An 18,821-nucleotide genomic window follows, 5' to 3' on the forward strand; every position below is an offset into this window, starting at 1 on the left:
ACAGTTTACTTATCGGATTTTCAGTTAATTATAAAAGGATACAGCTCAGGCACAGCCAGATGGAAGAGAGCTGTAGGGCAGGGTGTGGGGAAGGGGCACAGAGCTTCCAGGGACTCCTGGGTGCTCTGCTCACCCAGCGCCCCAGGTGTTCAGCAACCGGGAAGCTCTCTGCACACAGCCTGTTAGGATTTTTACGAAGGCGTCAGTGTGTAAGCAAGACTTATTAAATCATTGCCTACTGATGATTGGTTTGACCCGCAGCCCCTCTCCCCTACTCTGAGGTTGGTGTATTTTGATTTTAGTTTCACTCTGAATGACATTAAGTTTTTCAACTAAAAAATATTTTTAACCAACAAAATTCTTATTAGAAGTGTATTTGCAGTCACTAGTGTCATAGTGGAGATGAACCAGATAGCAGAAGTTGGTAACTCACTGATGGGTTGATTGGGTCCTTTAACCAGAGTTCACTGAATTCAAGTTATTTGCAAGCCACTGGATGTACATCAGGGGGGCTTTGATCAGTTCCAAGCAGAGGGTCCCCCCTGTGTGTCAAACTCCTAGTGGATGTGGTATAGCCTATATTGTAAAATTTGAATTTTATTGAGTGGCACACATTATATGCTACAGTGCTGAAAGAAAATGATAATTTGAAAACTGGGATTTCACTGTATTTATACACTCTTAAAACCCCAAAACATTTTGGGGGATCATCAGAGTTTTAAAATAATAAAAATGATTTATAAAACTTGAATTGATGATGAAACCTCCAATTTTAAGACTTTGCTGTTATTTAGAATACTTTATTTCAGAAGTTTATTGCTTCTGTCATAAAGATGATACGTTTTTATCGTAGCAGGTGTTTTGACAAAGACTAACAGAGTGACATTCTAATTTCTTTCATCACCTCCTCTCCCTGCTCGTTTCAGTGGACTCCCGCAGGGACGCCGGCAAACTAGATGTCCACCCCGGCGCACAGGCACGTCTTACATCTGTGGTGTGACTCTGCTTCGCTGGCCCTCAGTTACAAATCAGGGCGTCATTTTGGGAAAGAGAACCAAAAGCCGTTTGCTCCCTTGGACTTTGTTTCTAACACCAACCCCTGATCTTTTATTGCCAACTTTTTGAGTCCTTAAGAAGTACCTCTAATTTCATCAATGGTGAATAACCACTACTTACTAGACTGAAGGGATAAATCACAACTTTTAAAATATCAGCTCATTTTAAAATAAAGACTCCTTCAAATGTAAAGCATTATTCCTGCGGCCCCTCTGTCAGCTGCCGCAGGTGTTCGTGGTGTCTGTAGCGGTGGCAGCAGTGTGCAGGACCACATGCCACGTGTGGTCAGCTCCGCGGAGCAGGCTGAAGCGTTTTTGGCCCTTTGCTGAACAAGTGACTATCACAGGTCACTTGTAGAGGAATCCGACTTTATACATGTCCAATGACATCTACAGAAAGATGCAGTACGAAAATAACAAAAAACCCATCCACAAGTCTTTCCACTCCAATACAAAACTCACTCACTTTTTCTTTTTGAGTTTTATCGAAAATGAGAGTGAGTTCACTGGAGTGGTGATGGAGATTTGCTCCCGACACATCTGCGTGCTTTTCTGTGGCTTTATTCATCGCCCCCCAGTGGTGCTCAGTTTCCTGTTCCCCCTGGGACGTGGTGGTTTGCAGCCTCGCCCTCTGTGCTGCCAGCTACCATTCCTTTCCTTCATGTAACAGCCATTCTTCCTTGAGATTCTCTTCTACATTCATGGAGGACCTCAATACAGATGGGCGTGATTGATGCCGTTACCCACACGGATGCCCCACATCCCTGAGCATCCCCCTGGACTGCTCCTCAGCACCCTGGTCCAGGCTCAGAGAGCTTTCACTGCATGCTCCTAGGCTCCAGGGAGGCGATGTACTGCAGCTGTTAGGGGTGGGGCAGGCGCACCACAGCCAGAGCCTGCGCACGTTCGGATCGGTGTGCCGCCGCAGTGAGCAGCGCGACTGGGGCAAGCCGTGCGCACTCTGTACTGTGTACCTCAGTGTTTTTCACCTGAAAAACGATAATAAAGAGAGCCTTACAAGGTTATCAAATATGTCAAATTATTGAAATGAAGTACATCTAACAGAAATCTCTAACATACAGTTAGAACTCTGTGTGAGTTATTAATTAAAATAATGTTCATCCATTCCGTTGCACAGACATTCTGCTATGACTAGGCCAGGGTTCAATACATGGAAATGTTCTGCCTCTGAAATGCTACATCCTGCTCATCGATTCTAACATCTTCATTTCCCGCCACGCCAGCATCTTTGCTGTTTAACTTTACCCAGACCGTGAGCTTCTTATTGGGCTGTTTTCCCCATCTGTCATCCTCCGCCTGGCTTGACTTCCTTCTTTACCCAACCTGTGCCCTATTCAGTCTCCCCGCTGAACCATAGCAGCCTCTCACCAACCTCAGGGTGCTCTTGAAAAGCACCACAGTCAGCAAAATCCATAGATGGTGAGATCAAAGTCTTTTAGGAAATAGGGGGTTAGGAGAAAAACAACTGAAAAATGACATTAAACAATTGGAAAAATACATTAAAATGTATCTTAAGCCCAGTATATTCTAGCAGACATACTCTTTGAAAGCAAACCAAATATTGGTGTTTAAAAGTCTGCTCTGATTGGTGATACTTCCCTTCAATGAATCAGTTTCTTCATGTGTTCACAAAATTTTGCTGTAACTTCCTGTAAACTTTCTGTTGACTCTAACTCTTCTTTTAAAGTTTGAAACCAGCATTTGTCATGGAATTTAGTTTTTGGCATTTCTATTCTTGTGATAGGTTTCAAAGTTTCTTCAAAATGCAAATGGAACCCCATTCTACTTTTCATAATTCATTGAAATGCTTGTTATGTTTTAACTGTATGAATATGTTAACATGTTTCTACACAAGTATATAAACTTACTTTCAAACTACAGTTAGTAAATCCTGACTGAAGGAAGGTGAACCTTTATCCATCTGTCCAGCAAGACCCCAACCCTACGCCATCCCCTCTCCCACCCTCTGATTCTCTCTCTTCCAGGGCCATGTGCCCTGGTGCTTTTTGCACAGACTGTTTGCCCTCCTTGGAGGTCACGTCAACTTGGTGACTGTTTAGCCATGTAGAATAGATGCTGCTCAGGGCCTTTCTCCTCTGAAAAGCTTGCGCTGTGTCCCAGGTGATCTTACCTTCTCTGGGGCTGTTGCTGTGCGCATCACATTGTATTGTATTGTAACGTGTGGACTGAGTATAGCTTTTTGTTCCTGTCTGTGCTGTGACCCAGCACAGTCCACCTAATGTTAGTTATTTGTGTATCTGTCTCTCTCACAAGATGTTAACCTTCTTGAGGTCAGAGGTGCCTCATTCCTCCAAAGGCTCCTCAAAGCCCCTGTAATGTGCAGTGTAGGGCACAGTGCTCAATAAATACTTGCTGGTTCACAGAGTGCTTGGATGATTTAGGTGACCCAGCGTTTAGTTCAAGTTGGACGTGATAGTCAGGAGCTTCAGAAAGTAGTGCCCTCAGACTCATCTCCAGGAGTCAGTATGTCTTTCAGATGTAGGTTGTAGCAATTTCCAACAGTCAGTCAATAAATTAGTTGACACCTGGATGAGAGATTTCTGTTTCAGAAGAAGATGCTGGTTATTCATGTTGCTTAAGTATTGATTGGTGTTAGGGCCTGTGCTTGGGGCCTTTGGCATCTAATTATAAGTAGCTAGCTATTGCCAGCAGGCTGTAATTCATGGGCAAAAGGCTCCTTATCCCAGAAACCTTTCAGTATGAAGTGAGAAAACAACTACAGCTCTATAGGGCTGTTGTGGCATCCTATTTATATGGCTTTCTTTACTTCACTCTCTTGTTAAACTTCCCAGGTCTGTACTACCTACTGAATTAAGTACCAACTCCTCATTTCAAGACCTGATCCAGTATAGGTCCAGCTTATTTTTACAAAAAGCCCCATTTCTCTCTCTCTCTCTCGCTCTCCTCTAGTCTTATCACACTGAAGCTGCATCTCTGAAATTAGTTGACCTCAGAAGCTTTTGAGGGCTTGATCCTTGTTAATGTCTCAGTAAATTCTGTGTGAAATACTCATCTAAAGAAATAATTATTTTTAAGTAAGTCATTGGAAACAGCCTGTATTTTCTAACAATCTCTAAAGTCTCCCTGCTATTAAATGTAAGCAATCTTGCCTCACATTTTGGAATTATGGGATTGTGGTGGTGATCAAAGAAAATTCTCACATCTGGATTATGTTTAAGTCACTAATTTAAAAAATCACTTATGAGTTCTTGTAAAGTTTTCAGTTCTACATGCATATATGGGGTTAAGAACAGAGATCATGAAAGTAGCATGTGGCGTGGACTCTGCTCCCAAGGGGTTTAAATCTTAAGGACTCATGAGATTCAAGTACAGATAAAATTATTGAAGGCCAGAGGGCTTTATATTGTGCCAATAAGTGCTGAGCTGTTTTGTTGATCACAGGAATCCTGGGGTGTCAGAGGTGGTAAAAGCCAAGGTGTCTCAGACAGTGGTGAGAATTGGGCGTTGAGCTGAGCGCTGGGCTGGGGCACGGAGGGTAGGGAGGTTCGGTCAGTGGAGGGGGTACAGAAGTAGGATGAAGATATGGAAAGTCCACGCATTGTGTGATGAGCGCATGTGCTGCGGGTGATCTCGGAGAGATCTGTGTGCTTGCTTGCCCTGAGAGAGAAGGGAGGCCTTTGTGCTTTGTGACATAGGGTGCTGTCAGTGTAGAATTGCACCTCCTTATTTTCTCTCCCAATTCTGAGGCCTAGAAACATTATTACCTTGCTGGCTTCCCAAGTGCCAAGCCATGTTCAGTTTATTTCTCTGGAACACACACGCGCGCGCGCACGCACACACACACACACACACACACACACCTCCTGATAACTTACAGAGGATCACTTTATTAAAAACAAGGACTTTTTTGAGGATGAATGAGCGGGTGGCAGTGGGAAGTGGTCAGGAGTACACACGCCTTTAGCCAAGTGTCCATGAAATGCTGTTTCCTAATGATCAGCAACCGAGCCTGTGTTAGGGTCAGTCAGGTCTGTTTACGAGGGTGTCGTTTGTGTTTCACTGGATGTTTGCTTAGACAAGGATACTGTCCCTTTCCACAATTGAGCCACGCAGATCAGCAAGAGGCTGGACCCAACAGAGAGTCAGATAGAACTCTTCGTCGGTAAGACTTTATTGAAGTAATCAACGAAGGCAGTAGTTAAAAATATATATATTTAATATTATGTTTCTGATAGATGGCTTATATTATTCATTCTTTTTCATATAATTTATGAAAACTTGTATCTTTATATTGTAATGTCATGTTAGTTTCTTTTCAAAGGATAGCATTCTGTATTTAATTATGGTATCAGTAATCCTTAGACTGGAGAAATCAACTCCCAAGGAATGAAATAGCCTTTGGGGCTTGGGGTGGTAACCTCTGTTCTGAATTAGCAGGAGTCAGTTGCTCGTCACCTAGTTCGCACTTCAAGAAACATCTACCAGTTGATGACGTACAGTTGTGATACACTAAATGGCTTACTCTTCCTTTTGTAGTAAGGATCCTTTTCTAAACTAGACGGTCCGAAAGTGTGGGTGGCGGCAGTTAGTGGCTCCCCTTTTCCTGTGCTCCCCAGTCTGTGTTCTTAACGAACAGTCCTTAGAAACACAAAAGAAGGTAGCAGAATTACAGGGCTTCCCCATGCTTTGTGCTGTCTTTTTGTGTGAAAGGGACACACTTTTAAAGTCCTTTAAAATGCTGAAATGGGAATGGTTTCCTAAGAAGAATGAGAAAACCTAGAATGTCAGTGCAAGTAGCTTTATTGTTGGATAGCTAAGGGGGTCTCTGTATACTGGCTACAAGCCAGCCTGGTTCTTGGCTTCTGGTGATGAGTATAGTAGAGTGTGGCGTAAAGGAAGCACCGGAGGGGTCTGCAGAGATCCCCGGGACCCTAGTTAGCATGTCCGCCCCATTAGTTTAAAGGTTCACCTTAGCTTAAATGGATGTATTTTATTAACATGGTTCATGCAGTTTCATATGAGCGTCTTAATGTAACCCAAGTGACTTCTCTTTCCTTTGTTAAATAAAGAGGTGGTTTAAATGGCTCTTAAGAAATAAAGCAAGCAATGTTGGAGAAGGCTTAGTCAAAAGTACTTTGCATGAAGTTTTCATTAATGTCCTACCTGCTCAGAACAGATGCCTCCAGAGCAGTGTTCCACTTAAGGAAATTTTCTTGGCAGAAACCTCAAGGTTTATGCACAAAGCAAAGATCCATGGCTTTCGTAGCATTAAAAACACTTGTGCATTTTTTAATAACATCTATAAATGTTGATCTTGCTTTTAAAGTGTTGACACACAGAATGTTGCTTGATTGAGCAGCCAGAAATACCAGTCTTTCTAGATAGAGTTCCTCTCAAACCTGAAGACAAAAACCACATTCCCATTGTGCCTGACTAATGGAAGGGCTCGTTTCCTTTCAGCTAATGGACAGAATTTCAAGATGATTTTTCAGCCTCATCATTATAGGAATGATTTTCCTTCCCTAGATTTATGTTTTGAGTTGTCTTTCTAATGTGGAATCCATGGACATTCTTGCCTTGCTGCAGAGCCCTGGGTTTTATCTGGGGCCCCCAGAGCTCCGTGAAGAGTGTTGGAACCAATGATGGGGAAGGGGTACCGTCTTATTTTTGCTTGAACCTTTTGAGTTCCATGCCCTCTGACCTGGAAAATCCATTTTCTTATACTCATGATTCTGTTCCCTGTGAAGAAAGATTAAAGCCACAGGAAAATATTCCCCATTTCTAGTTAACAATAATTTTGCAGTTTCTGAATTGGTGATGTTGGAGGGTAATTAAGAATAACCACAGCAGGAAGGCCAAGAACTGTCAGAAGGTCACATACCATAAATAAAATCCATAGTTTAGTTTCTTAATTTCATACATGAGGAAAACATTTACAAAGCAAGTCAACCTAGTGGTTTGTTATTTGAAAACTGTTTCCTTTCCGGAATTTTCTCCAGGTGCAATTTCGATCATTTTTGAGATATTAACATGCAAAAATGAATGTTAAAAAAATTGCATGTATGGTTAGTGATAGAGAAAATACAAGTTGCTTTTACATTTATTCAGTGTTGAAGTATGTGAAGAATTGTCATCTAGAAGCATGGTTTATAAATGGGAAGAAAATCCCACATAAGTTAGAGTATTTCTCAAAGGAAATGTGTGTATATTTTAATACATACCAATGTGAGAAAAACTTAAATGTGAACATTGAATTAAAAGTGCTTCACCGCGTGCAGTGTGATTGCAGCATCTTTCTTTACCTTGATGCTTTTCTGTTGGTACTTTTTAAAATCATTAACAATACCTTTGAATGACTTGATCCATTCTATTAGACCAGGAATGTCTGTATTATATTTTTAGCAAACATAGTAATTTATCACTTTAGGCAGTGAAGTGTGCATTCGGCTTCTGAACTCTGTGAAGTAGAATAGCTTTCAGACGATGATATCAAGATGCTGAGCTTCCCCTGTTTTTTCTCTTTCATTGCTCCCCTCTGATGTGACTGCTGTACTGACAACCCTCTCTGCTCCTGCTGCTGGGCTTTTTTATTTCCATCGTTAAGGAAACCTCCCAAGGTAAGTACCCATATGGAATTTGGCATGCATACTGGCTAAGTTTGCAAAAATCCAGAATTTTATTCATCACAATAACGTATGCGGAACACCTCTCCCATTGAGAAGAAAAATTGGCATTCTAATTAAAATTTAAACCATGAACAAACAATGCTCATAAGTATATAAAATTAGAATGCTCCTCTACATTTGCAAAGCATTTTCACACATTATTTCATTCTTGGAATTAATGCTGGGGTCCTCAGAACACACCGGTCAGGTTACTGTTTCTATTTTACTGATGATGAAGTGAGGCTCAGCGACATCAATTAGCATGTCCTAATTCACAGACTGCGTAGTGGAGAAACCGCAACAGTATGATACCACCACCTGGAAGATGGAAGGACAAAGTGGTAACATCACAGAATGATAGCTGGTAACTGATTATTGAGTGGATGAACTATCCTTTCTGTGTCCTACTTAGAACAGTTGATACCATTAAAAAATTGTCCAGACTTACAGAGAGAGTTTCAACCATGCATCACCTCTCCATGCTCCCCTGGGGTTTCTAGCCCCTCACAAAGACCGCTTAATTGGAGTCGTCCCCCTTGCTGTGATTAGCCTTCAGTGGAGCGTTTCCCCCTGAGAAGCCCAAAGGTTAGAGAGTAGGTGGGGAAAGAATATGAGAAGCGGGAGAGCTGAATAACCCACTCCAGAACAATTGAAGGCTGGTCCTGTGGCTGCTGAGTGTTTTATTGGGTATCAGAGGGACACTTAGTGCCAAAAGGAAGGAAAAATTGACCAGCCTCTGGCCAATAATGCTGATTATAGCTTTGGTTTTTTAGATGGAATTAAGACAGGCTACATATATGCACCCGTTACATGGTCAGAATCTAAGAATTGTTGGGTTAGGGTAAGGAATCCAGAATAGATTAGGCTTACTTGCCTCTGGAGTTATGAATGAAAATATAACTTAGCTTTGGAGTATAGAAAAGTACCAAAATATTAAATGTTATCCTTTATGTTTATTGAAGGCAATATAGGAATTGTACTTGGTTCTAAGAGTTTCAGTTCCAGCAAGGAAGGCACACATCAAACAAATAACGTGAGATCTTTTAAGAAAGAGTAACTCTACATGTTATAGAAGTATAAGAGCGGCATGCTAGACAAATCTGGGGAATTAGGAAGTTGTTCCTGATCAATTATTAATGTCTATATAGTCCCTAAAATTTGCAACCAAAAAGTGTCTCTGTTAGTCAGAAAGATGAGAGCTCTTCCTGGCCTTGCTGTTATTTCCCAGAGGTTTGAGGACAGACTGTCAGCCTTGGGATGTATTTCATTCTTTGTCCATAGAAAAAGGCAGTGAAATGCTGAGCAATTTCACATATGGCTTCTTAGTGACAGAGAAACACTGAAATGTCAAAGAGGCACAAAAGTGCATGTTAAAAAATTGCTAATTGCTTTATACACAGAAATGTTCTATCTATTCTATATAATGTAATGGTTTTACTAGGTATCCTATTAATCGTTCCTAAGTTTCCTAAAAAGTCTTCTTAGTTTCCTAAGAAATGTCATGAAAATTTTCAAAATTAAATGAATATTAAATCACCATGTTTATGTATATGCCATTAAGCACATCTGGAAAATACAAAGATCATCTTGAAATCAAATAAGTGACATAAAAGAGTCAAATTTTTCAGAAAGACACTAAAATAGATAAGGCATTTTCTTGCAGAAACTGTAAATATTGAAATCAAATGGGAAAGGTAAAGGTATTTTAATGATTATATAAACAAAATTTTATTGATTTAAAACAATGAGATTTTGATATGAATAATGAGCAAAAGCATCAGAGAAGACTGGTTGGCTCTATTTAATAAATAATTATTCTGGGCAGGGGATAGTGCTGCGTGAATCAGACCCAATCCTCACATTCTAATGGGGGTTGAGTAGGGAGCATGTGTACAATATAATATAAATTAAAGGCCACAAGAGGCAAAATATTTGTGGAAGTCAGAGGATGGAGGGTCCTGCTCTGACTTCTACAGAACTGAGGACAGCTAGGACTAGACAAAATATTAAAAACCTATGCTGAAGGCACTGAAGAAATACCAAGTTCATGAGGAATTATCAGACCAAGATTGAAAAGAAGATGGAAATTGAAGAGATGAACCTGTTTTTTGGGTGTATGCCAGATAAAAGCAGATTAAAGGTAGAAGAGTGTTTCTGACAGCCTTGTGCGTTCTAGGGAGCCTCGGGGAACAAAGAATCTACCAAAGGTGGAGTCCTTCATAAACTCCTTATACTTTGGGTTGGCAAAGTGGATTGAGAACCAGGCTGGGGTAGAGTATAAAGTTGAAACAGACGTAAGCCAGTCCTTAAGTGGGTTTGCCGTGTGATTAAAAGATCTTTGTGTGATCCAGGAAATCTCTAGCACTAAAATTGGATCAAAGTGATCCTAGAGTGCAGGTCTCTAATAGGCACCTGGCAGAAGCAAATATAATCCTGTCTCTAATGATTCCAAACTGTTTTAAAATACAATGTCTAGCTCACAAAGATAAAGAGGAATAAGGCAACAGGAACAAAAACTAGCAGAAATAATAGAACATAGATTGACAGATGCTTCAGATGTTCAAATTGTTAGGGATGAACTTTAGCTTTTTATATTCAAAGAGGTTTTAAAGTGTTGGAGAGGACTAGAAATTATAAAAAGTAATAGAACAGATTTGGAAAATAACCCAGTAGAAATTCCTACCCTGACAAACCCCAAACCAAAATTAAGAACTTAGCATCAGGGTTTAGCAGCAGAATAGATCCAGCTGAAGAGAGAATTAAGTAACTAGAAAATGGGTTAGCAGAAAATATCAAAATGAAGTACAGAAGAGACAAGGAGTCCTGGAAAAACTGGACACCCACATACACAGACATGAATGTAGATACCTCATATGCTTCACAAAAAATTAACTCAAAATGGATCATAGAACTAAATATAAAATACAAAACTATAAGTATTCCAGAAGATAACACAGGAGAAATCTAGGAGATCTTGGCATTGATGATGACTTTTTAGATTCAACACCAAAAGCATGATCCTTAAAAATGTAATTGGTTAGTGGGATTTTATTTAAAAAGTAAAATTTCTGCTCTGCAAAAACACTGTTGAGAGAATGCAAAGAAAGTCACAGATTGGGAGATACTATATGCAAAACACATTTAATAAAGGATTATTATACAAAATATACAAATAACTCTTAAAAGTCACCAGTAAGAAAATGACCTACCCAATTAAAAATTGGCAAAAGACTTAGATAACTCATCAAAGGAGATATACAAGTGGCAAATATGTGCATGAAAAAGTGCTCAATATCATATGTCACTAGGGAATTGCACACTAAAATCGTAAGACACCACTACTCACTTATAGAATGACTGGAACCCCCAAATCTGACAGTGCCAAAGCTGATGAGGATATGGAACAACAGGAACTCTTATGCAACACAAGTGAGAATAAAAAGTGGTGTATCCAATTTGGAAAACAGCTTGAAAGTTTCTTACAATGCTAAACATATTATCATATGACCAAGGAATCATGCTTCTAGTTTTTTACCCAAAAGCATTGAAAACTTATGTCCACACAAGAATCTACTCCTAAGTGCTTATAGCAGCTTCATTCATAATTGCCAAAAATTGGAAGCAACCAAGATATCCTTCAGTAAGGGAACAGGTAAACAAATATAGTAAGTCCATTCAGTGGAATATTGTATTGAGCTATCAAGTTATGAAAAGACATGAAGGAACCTTAAAATGTATATGCCAAGTGAAAGAAGCCAGTCTGAAAATGCTACCACCTATATGATTCCAATTATGTGACATTCCAGAAACAGGTAAAACTGTACAGACATTTAAAAAATTAGTGATTTACCTGGAACAGTGCTCACAGTACATGGCAACTACACAGTGATGGTTGAATGAATGAAGTAAGAAAAGAAAGAAAGATCTGCAGGAGCAGAAGGACACTCACCAGTTTAGCAGAAAAGGAGGTTCAGTTCAAGTCCAGCCAAATTTTTAATTCCTTTTACTGATGGCTTTGCTAGGAACTGAGCCAGAGAATATTGCCCACCCTGATTCTGTTCTCAGGAAGACCCATATGCCTAGCTGGTTCATGGTCCTGATGCTTCTCTCGGCCTGACCCCACCCGGAAGGTGCCCACTGGACCTTACGCATCTCACCACCAAGTTGGAGTCTCTTGTCAATGATTTGTGTTTTCCTAAGGAGTATTTTTTCATATGGTTTGTGTTTGAACAATTGTTGAAATTATGTCCAATTATGTGACAGTGGTAAAAATAATAATCACCTACCTGTGATATGTACTGTTTCTATTATTTGCAAGGATTTTGTGCACATAATAGAAATATTGTAAGATAGGGGTGTTGATTAGGAGAAAGAAGAGCTGTTATTTTGAATATTTGGTTGAGTTATCACTATTCCTACCCAAAAGTTATGCAGGAAAAGTCTCATGTTCTTTGTACCCATCCCTGGGATTATTATAGTCTTAGAATTCTGTTTCCATTGTTACAATTAACAATAGCTATATTTAATTCAACATACACAATATGCCAGATCCACTTTAAATCCAAGTTAAAATTCATTGCAACTTGGGTGCTTTCAGAGAGAAAAAAATGAAATTCAGTGGTCGCCAGGGAGCTTGGCAGAAAGGAGAGTTGAATATGTGAAGCCTGGAATTTTAGGGCAGTGAAACTATTCTCTATGATACTGTAATGGTGGATGTATAACATTATGCATTATATATGCATGTGGTAGATTTATGATGTAATTCATTATCATTATCAAAACCTGTAGAACTGTAGAGTTCAACAGAGTGAACTCTAATGTAAATTACAGAGTTTAGGTATTAATAACTTACTGATATTAGTTCATTAGTTTTATAACACATATAACACTAAGGCGAATTACTAATAATAAGGGGAGCTGGCAGGTGGGTGCTCAAGAAGAGAGGGTATGTGGGAACTGCATTATCTGCTCAATTTCTCTGTAACCCTAAAACTACTTTGAAAATAGACTATTAATTATGAAAAATAAATGTAACTCATTATATTAACAGAATAAGAAAGAAATACCATATGTTCAGCTCAAAAGATGCAGAAAAAAAGCATTTGACAAAATTCAACACTTAATTTCGTGATACTGAAATAGACAGAAATGTCCTAAACATGGTAAAGGACAGCTGTTAAAAATCTACAGCTGTCATTATACTTAATTTGTAAAGGACTGAACACTTTGCCCCTACAATGGGAAAAAAGGCAAGGATATTGCGCTAGCTGCTTCTATTTACCACTACTGGTGACCCTAGCCAGTACAATAAGACAAGAAAAAGAAATTTAGATTGGAAAGGAGGAAGCAAAAACATCTTTATAGAAAATAAGGTCATATACTTGGAAAACATTAAGAAATCTCCAAACAAGCTCCCAGAACTTAAAAGTGGCTAGGTATGAGGAAAACAGTCAAAAGAAAATTGTATTTCTTTATACTAGCAAGAAACAATGAGAAAATAAAATTTAACAAAAGCTCAATAATTTACAGTAGCTTGAAAAACATTAGTTAGGGATATACTTAGTGAAAAGTGCACAGGACCTTTTTACTGTAACCCCAGATATATTTGGGCACTTGCTTATAGATAGCTGCACCAAGAGATGGAGAACAGAAAGCACCAGCTGTGTTCAGGGAACGACAAAGCATAGAGCTGGGCTAACAACATGTAAGGGGAATCCTGGGTGACACATCTAGAAAGAGGCTGAAACCACATCCAGCTGTGGAAGGCTTTGATGCCAGATTTTCATACCTTCAGTGCCTCTCTACTACCTAGTTTGAGCAAAGCATGGTCCTAGGTGAGGCTCCCTTTCAGAAGATTAATCTGAAAGCAGAGAATAGAACACATTGGGTTTGATCTGTGGAGAGGCTGGAGATGATATTTAATAAAATACGCAGCAAAGAGGTAATAAGACAGCAGTGCCATGAGACCAGAGAAGAGGAAGGGGAGAATCACCAAGTGCTACAGGAATAAGGTGTCCGGGACTTGGATGCCGACAGCATGTGGGAGGGGACAGCACAGCAAAGAGAGTCAGAGGTGACTCTCAAGTTGGAAATCAAGTGACTGAAAATTCAGCAGAACTAAGGAAGAAAGAGCTGGTGCGGTGCAGGAAGCTGATGGGCTCGGTTTCAGAGTGGGTTGAGTGGGAAAGATGGCAAAGACCTGAGGTAGATGCCCGGCAGGTTGCGCAGGGTCTTCAGTGACCGCTCTCGTGGCCCGGTAAGTGTTCATGGGGACGAGACAGGAGGTGAAGGGAAGAGGATCGTGCTGTCAGGGAGAAAGGCCTCAGGGGAATGGAAGGCGTGCGAGAACGGGGGCTGGCACCTGGGGGCTCCTCCTGCCCTGGGGAGGGGGAGGGAGGGCCAGTGAGAGTCAAGAGGAGAAACAGGTGCTCGCGTGGCGCTGCTGCTGGTGGCGTCAGGGATCTGACACCGGCTCCCCCCGAACGGGCTTTCTGTTGTCCTCAAAGTCATTTCTCCTAGTGTGTTAGAGCAAGGGAAAGATGAAGATGCTCTTCTGGGTGACTTCTTAAAGTTGGATGGAAATTTTCTTACATAGCATGGGTATGTAGCATGTTCAAATGGAAAGGGAAATTTATACAAATTTATATTTTATAAATTGTCTTGTACTGTGTACTTGGGTTTGTTCCTTTGGTAAGTGCTACATTTTGAACATTTGTACTGGTGAGCAGAGAAGCATTTGTTTCAGGGTAGGCCAAGTACAGCTTTAAACCTTTCACCAGTAGCATATTATGCCGTGTTCATAGGGGTGTGTTCTATTTCCCTTAAAAAGAAAAGGACGCTTTGATGAGCACAGAGACACCTGCTTTATGCCTCTTTGTTAGGTAAAAATAAAATAAATAAAGAGCCTATATGTCATAATTTTCAGAGTTGAGATAGGTGTGTTTCCCTTAGTGACTGGAAGTCCAAGGGTTCTGAGAGGTAAAAGGGGCAATTGCTTGTTCATTTAGGCCCCTTCTCGTAAACTTTGGATTTTGGCAGGAAATGGTACAGAGGGAGAAGACGTGTGGAGAATCACTACCTGATGACGCCATCACATGTGCTCAGTTGATGGAGGACAGGAGATTGTCCTCAGTCACAGTAGCTTTGCCTTCAGAAGCCCCACTCCGGGCCCATAGGTGGCTCTCAGAACATCTGGCACATTCCGGGACCCTTTACTTTTCATGCTTTTGTCCTGTCTGGCACTAAAACACATGCAGAGAAAAACAAATTCTTTCTCCCTTTTCCATTTTCTCCTTCTTTCCCTTGCTTTGTTGAGCATCCTCCGTGCCAAATGAGCATTACGGAGCTGGAAGAAATTCCTGAACTCAGATCATTCAGAGCCCTCTTACTTAAGACCAAGGAGATAGATGCTTAAGGAATGACTTGGCCAAGACCATCCAGGGGGAGAGCTTGGCTCCAATCCTAGGCCTTCCAGTATAGTCTGTACTTTTGGTCACACCACACAGTTGTAAAGTGTTTTTACTATTTGTTGGAGCAGAGATAGCGGAAAAGAGTAAGAAGGAGAAGTTTGGGGAAAATATAAATATCTGCAAGAACACTTTATTTAGGATCGTATTCGTATTTATTCAGTTTACTCATTTCTTTTTACTCATGATCATAGTGTTTAGTTATCTTGTAAGGTAGCATATGATTTATTTGAACAGTTGAGCTCACTTAATGTATTTTTTATTTACACGTGCAGTCAGGAACTACTCAATGTCAAGGTGTTTAATTCCTCTTGTATTTAAATAAGTTGTCAAAATGGTGAGCAGTAGAGAGTGACAAAACCAATTCTTTCTAAAGGCGGTATCCCCCCACGCGTCACACTGACGCTCCAAAGAGCCGACCTCGTGGGGAGCAGGCGCGAAGCCTTCGGGAGCAGAGTTGCGTTCAGGCTCGTTTCTCAGGCTGTCACTGCTGTCATCTGCCATTGCCTCTGTGGCTTCACTTTGTGAATTTCTGAAAACTGAGTGTTGGCCTCAAATGAGGTGGCTTCTACACCTGCAGTGGAGCCATATGTGGCTTTTGAGCACATGGTATGTGGCCAGTATGAATTGAGACGTGTCTTAGGTGTAATACACAGCAGACATCAAAGACCTAGCATGAGAAAAAAAAAGTAAGATAAATATCTTGGATCTATCATGTTAAATAAAAAATATTAAAATTGTTTTTGTCTCTATTTTTTTAACATGTCTATGAAAACACTTTAAATTACGCCTGTGGCTCCTGTTGTGTTTCTTCTGGACAGCACTGGCTCAGGCCCACACCTGGCTGAGTGCCCATCCTCAGGATTTCGCTTGTTTCTTTGCCCTGCCAAATGCAGCGTCTGCCCTGTCAGCCCCTCTGTTTCTGCTTTGCCGTCTGGGTTCGTGGGTATTGCAGCTCCCTGGACTCAGAGGCAGTTTAGCTGTCCTGCTCTGTGGTTTTCCTATACGGTATTTTTACGTATCCCTTCAAAAGCCATTTATTAGGCAAGTGTGAATTGAGAACATCTGCGGAAAGTATTGTATGAGGAGTTTGTGGAGCCCAGGAGGTGGAGAGACCAGGGTCCCTGCTCTCTGGAATTCTGATGCGGTGGGTGGGGAAGAGCACATACATGCGGCATGGTCAGTGACGGAAACGAGCCTGTGGTACACGTTTCCGTTCATCGCTTCAGCGCTTTATGACTTCAGAGGAAGGAAGGCCTCACAGCTAAGTGTGGCTTGAGGACATAAGTAGGGGCAGGGTTTCCAAAGGCAGAAATAGGGGCTAGGAATCAAGATGTGTGTGAGGAACAGAAACAGTGTAATTGGTTTTAAAGGAAAATTTGTTTCTCTACTGAGCAACACTCCTGACACCAAACACGTGGGTTTTGCACAGCAAGAAATTCTCCAGTTCTCTTTGGACACCAGCTGGGCGTACCCAAGTCAATTCAGTTCTGACGCTGACTGCCCAGCTAGTGCTGACCCTACGGGGCTCAGGGCTTGGTCCCACAGTGCCCTCCCTACGGACGCTAATTGCAAGCTGTGGGGCCCCCAGTCCAACTTCCTACACATCAGGGCTTCCCAAGACTGTCCAGTTCCATAATTTGCTAGAATGGCTCATAAAACTCAGAGAAACATTTGCATTTAGGTTTGCTGGCATATCAGAAAGCCAGGAAGAGAGGTAGAAAGGGCAGGGTCTGAAATGGTCCGAAGCATAGGAGCTCTGTCCCTGTGGAGTTGTGGTGTGTCGCCCTCCTGGCACATGGACATGTCTTCCAACCTACAGGCTCTCTGAAACTTGTCATTTAGGAGTGGTTATGAAGGTTTCATCATGTAGGCACAATCAGTTGTTAACTAACCTTCAACCCCTCTCCCTTGCCTGGAGAATGAGGAGTGTGGGGCGGAAAGTGCTGGGCTCTTAGTCAAGGCATCTCTTCCCGGTGGCCAGCCCCAAGCTGAGGCTCTCTAGGGTCCCACAGTGAGTTGCCTTATTTAGAAGAAAAGAGGCTCTTATCACCTCTTTTCCAAGGGATTTAGGAGCTTTGTGTCAGCAACCAGAGATAAAGAAGAAAAATATATTTATCATAGCATCACAGATGTCTTGGGAAGCCCAAACCCTGGTTAGAGTGTGGAGGTACGTGAAGAGAAGTTGCATATGAAAACCCCAGACAGTGGGCAGCTTATGGAGGGCTTGGAAGCCTGATGTTAGGCTGTGAAGATTCACTTAGGGTTTTTGTGTAGAAAAGTTACATGATCAGAAGTGTACATGTAAGAAATTAATCTGGCTGCAGGATGTAGGATAAGTCATGAGTGGAGAGTCCTGGTGGGCAGCAGTCTGGGTTCACTGTATGGTAACTTCTGGGCATTGTCAGCTTGTAGGCGACAGCAGCGGCTTGAGACGGCCACGGTCGTTCCTCCGATGTTCCCCGTCGGCAAGGCCAGCTGTGGCTGGGCACCACATGACCTCAGCCTGGGCTCCAGCCGGGAGGAATAGCCCCTCTCCGAGACGTGCTATGATCGTGGCAGAGGGGAAAGGAAAGGAGCCACACCCCGGCCTCATAACGCCCATGCTCAGAACTGGCATACAGCTCTTTGTCCGCATTTAATCAGCCAAAAAAAGTCGCATGGCCAAACCGGATGGCAGTAGGGTCAGGAATTACATTCTTCCTACTAGAAGCACTGTGGTCACATGTAATAGGCAGGGACGCATAATCCGCTCACAGGGAAGTCAGCTACTTGGAAAGTAGTGCCGTCTGCTACATTTTGTTGTTCTAAGTTGCGTTTGTAAAAAATTCCCAAGAAACACAGTACTCTATGTTTCTATCTTGAAGTTTCTACAGCCCCTACCTCTTCCCCTTCCTCCTCCCTGGCTTTGTTCAGACCAGATGCTCTCCAGATGCCTAAAGATGCATCTGGCAGGTACCAGGTTTTATGGATGATAAGCTCCAGGAAGGAAATATCCATCACCCTTGTCTCTTGGTATTGATCCATCTCCAACTCCATATCAGTGAAAGCCTGGTGGGCCAGGCAGTCCCAGTAATCCCTCCTGCCTCCCACCTCTGGGCCTGGGTCATCCCCAACCTTCCCTGCACAATGTGTGCAGCCCCTGGGCCCCTCGGGTCCTGCCATCTCTGGTGACCTGGGACCTTGAATCAGCGTCGTCACCTCCTCCAGGACAGCAGCCTGGTCCAGCAGTGGTGATAGGCAGGTGGGAGGTGCTGGCCTGGCAGTTTCAAACCAGACCCGGAGATTGTTCGTGCATGTGATGCCAGGACCATGCAAACTCAACCTAGGTTTTACTTTTTTCCTTTTTAATGAGCAACAATCATCACTTAGAGCAGATAGTGTCAGGCGGCACATGCTTAGACATGTGCAACTTCTCTTTTGAGCTGTTTTATTGAAGAAATATTCTGTGTTTGAAAACATCCAAATGACCTTCAAATGTACTGTTGGAGGACTTAATGGGATGGCCTAGTGTTTTTTTTGAGCAGAAGTAATCAGAGTGTGAAAGCACCAGAAATACTACGGATTGTGCATTTGTAGCACCTGCCTCCCCACCCTCAGCAGCTAGTGAAGCAGACCTCAGAACTAAACCA

General features: G+C 41.8%; 1 protein-coding gene across 6 annotated transcripts in view; it reads left to right on the top strand.

Moving 5' to 3' along the window:
* KIF13A (kinesin family member 13A) overlaps positions 1-18,821 on the top strand; it is a 181,798-nt gene that overhangs the window by 72,472 nt on the left and 90,505 nt on the right. For all 6 annotated transcript variants that reach the window (XR_005030137.2, XM_057493810.1, XM_057493812.1 and 3 more), the window contains exon 3: positions 7,663-7,675. Coding sequence is in view for 5 of the 6 variants with exons in the window: in XM_057493810.1 (XP_057349793.1) it covers positions 7,663-7,675 (13 nt within the window). In the remaining variant the exon portion in view is untranslated. The remainder of the gene's footprint in view (positions 1-7,662; positions 7,676-18,821) is intronic.

This window comes from Manis pentadactyla, chromosome 16, assembly GCF_030020395.1.
Source record: "Manis pentadactyla isolate mManPen7 chromosome 16, mManPen7.hap1, whole genome shotgun sequence".
NCBI classification, from domain to species: domain Eukaryota; kingdom Metazoa; phylum Chordata; class Mammalia; order Pholidota; family Manidae; genus Manis; species Manis pentadactyla.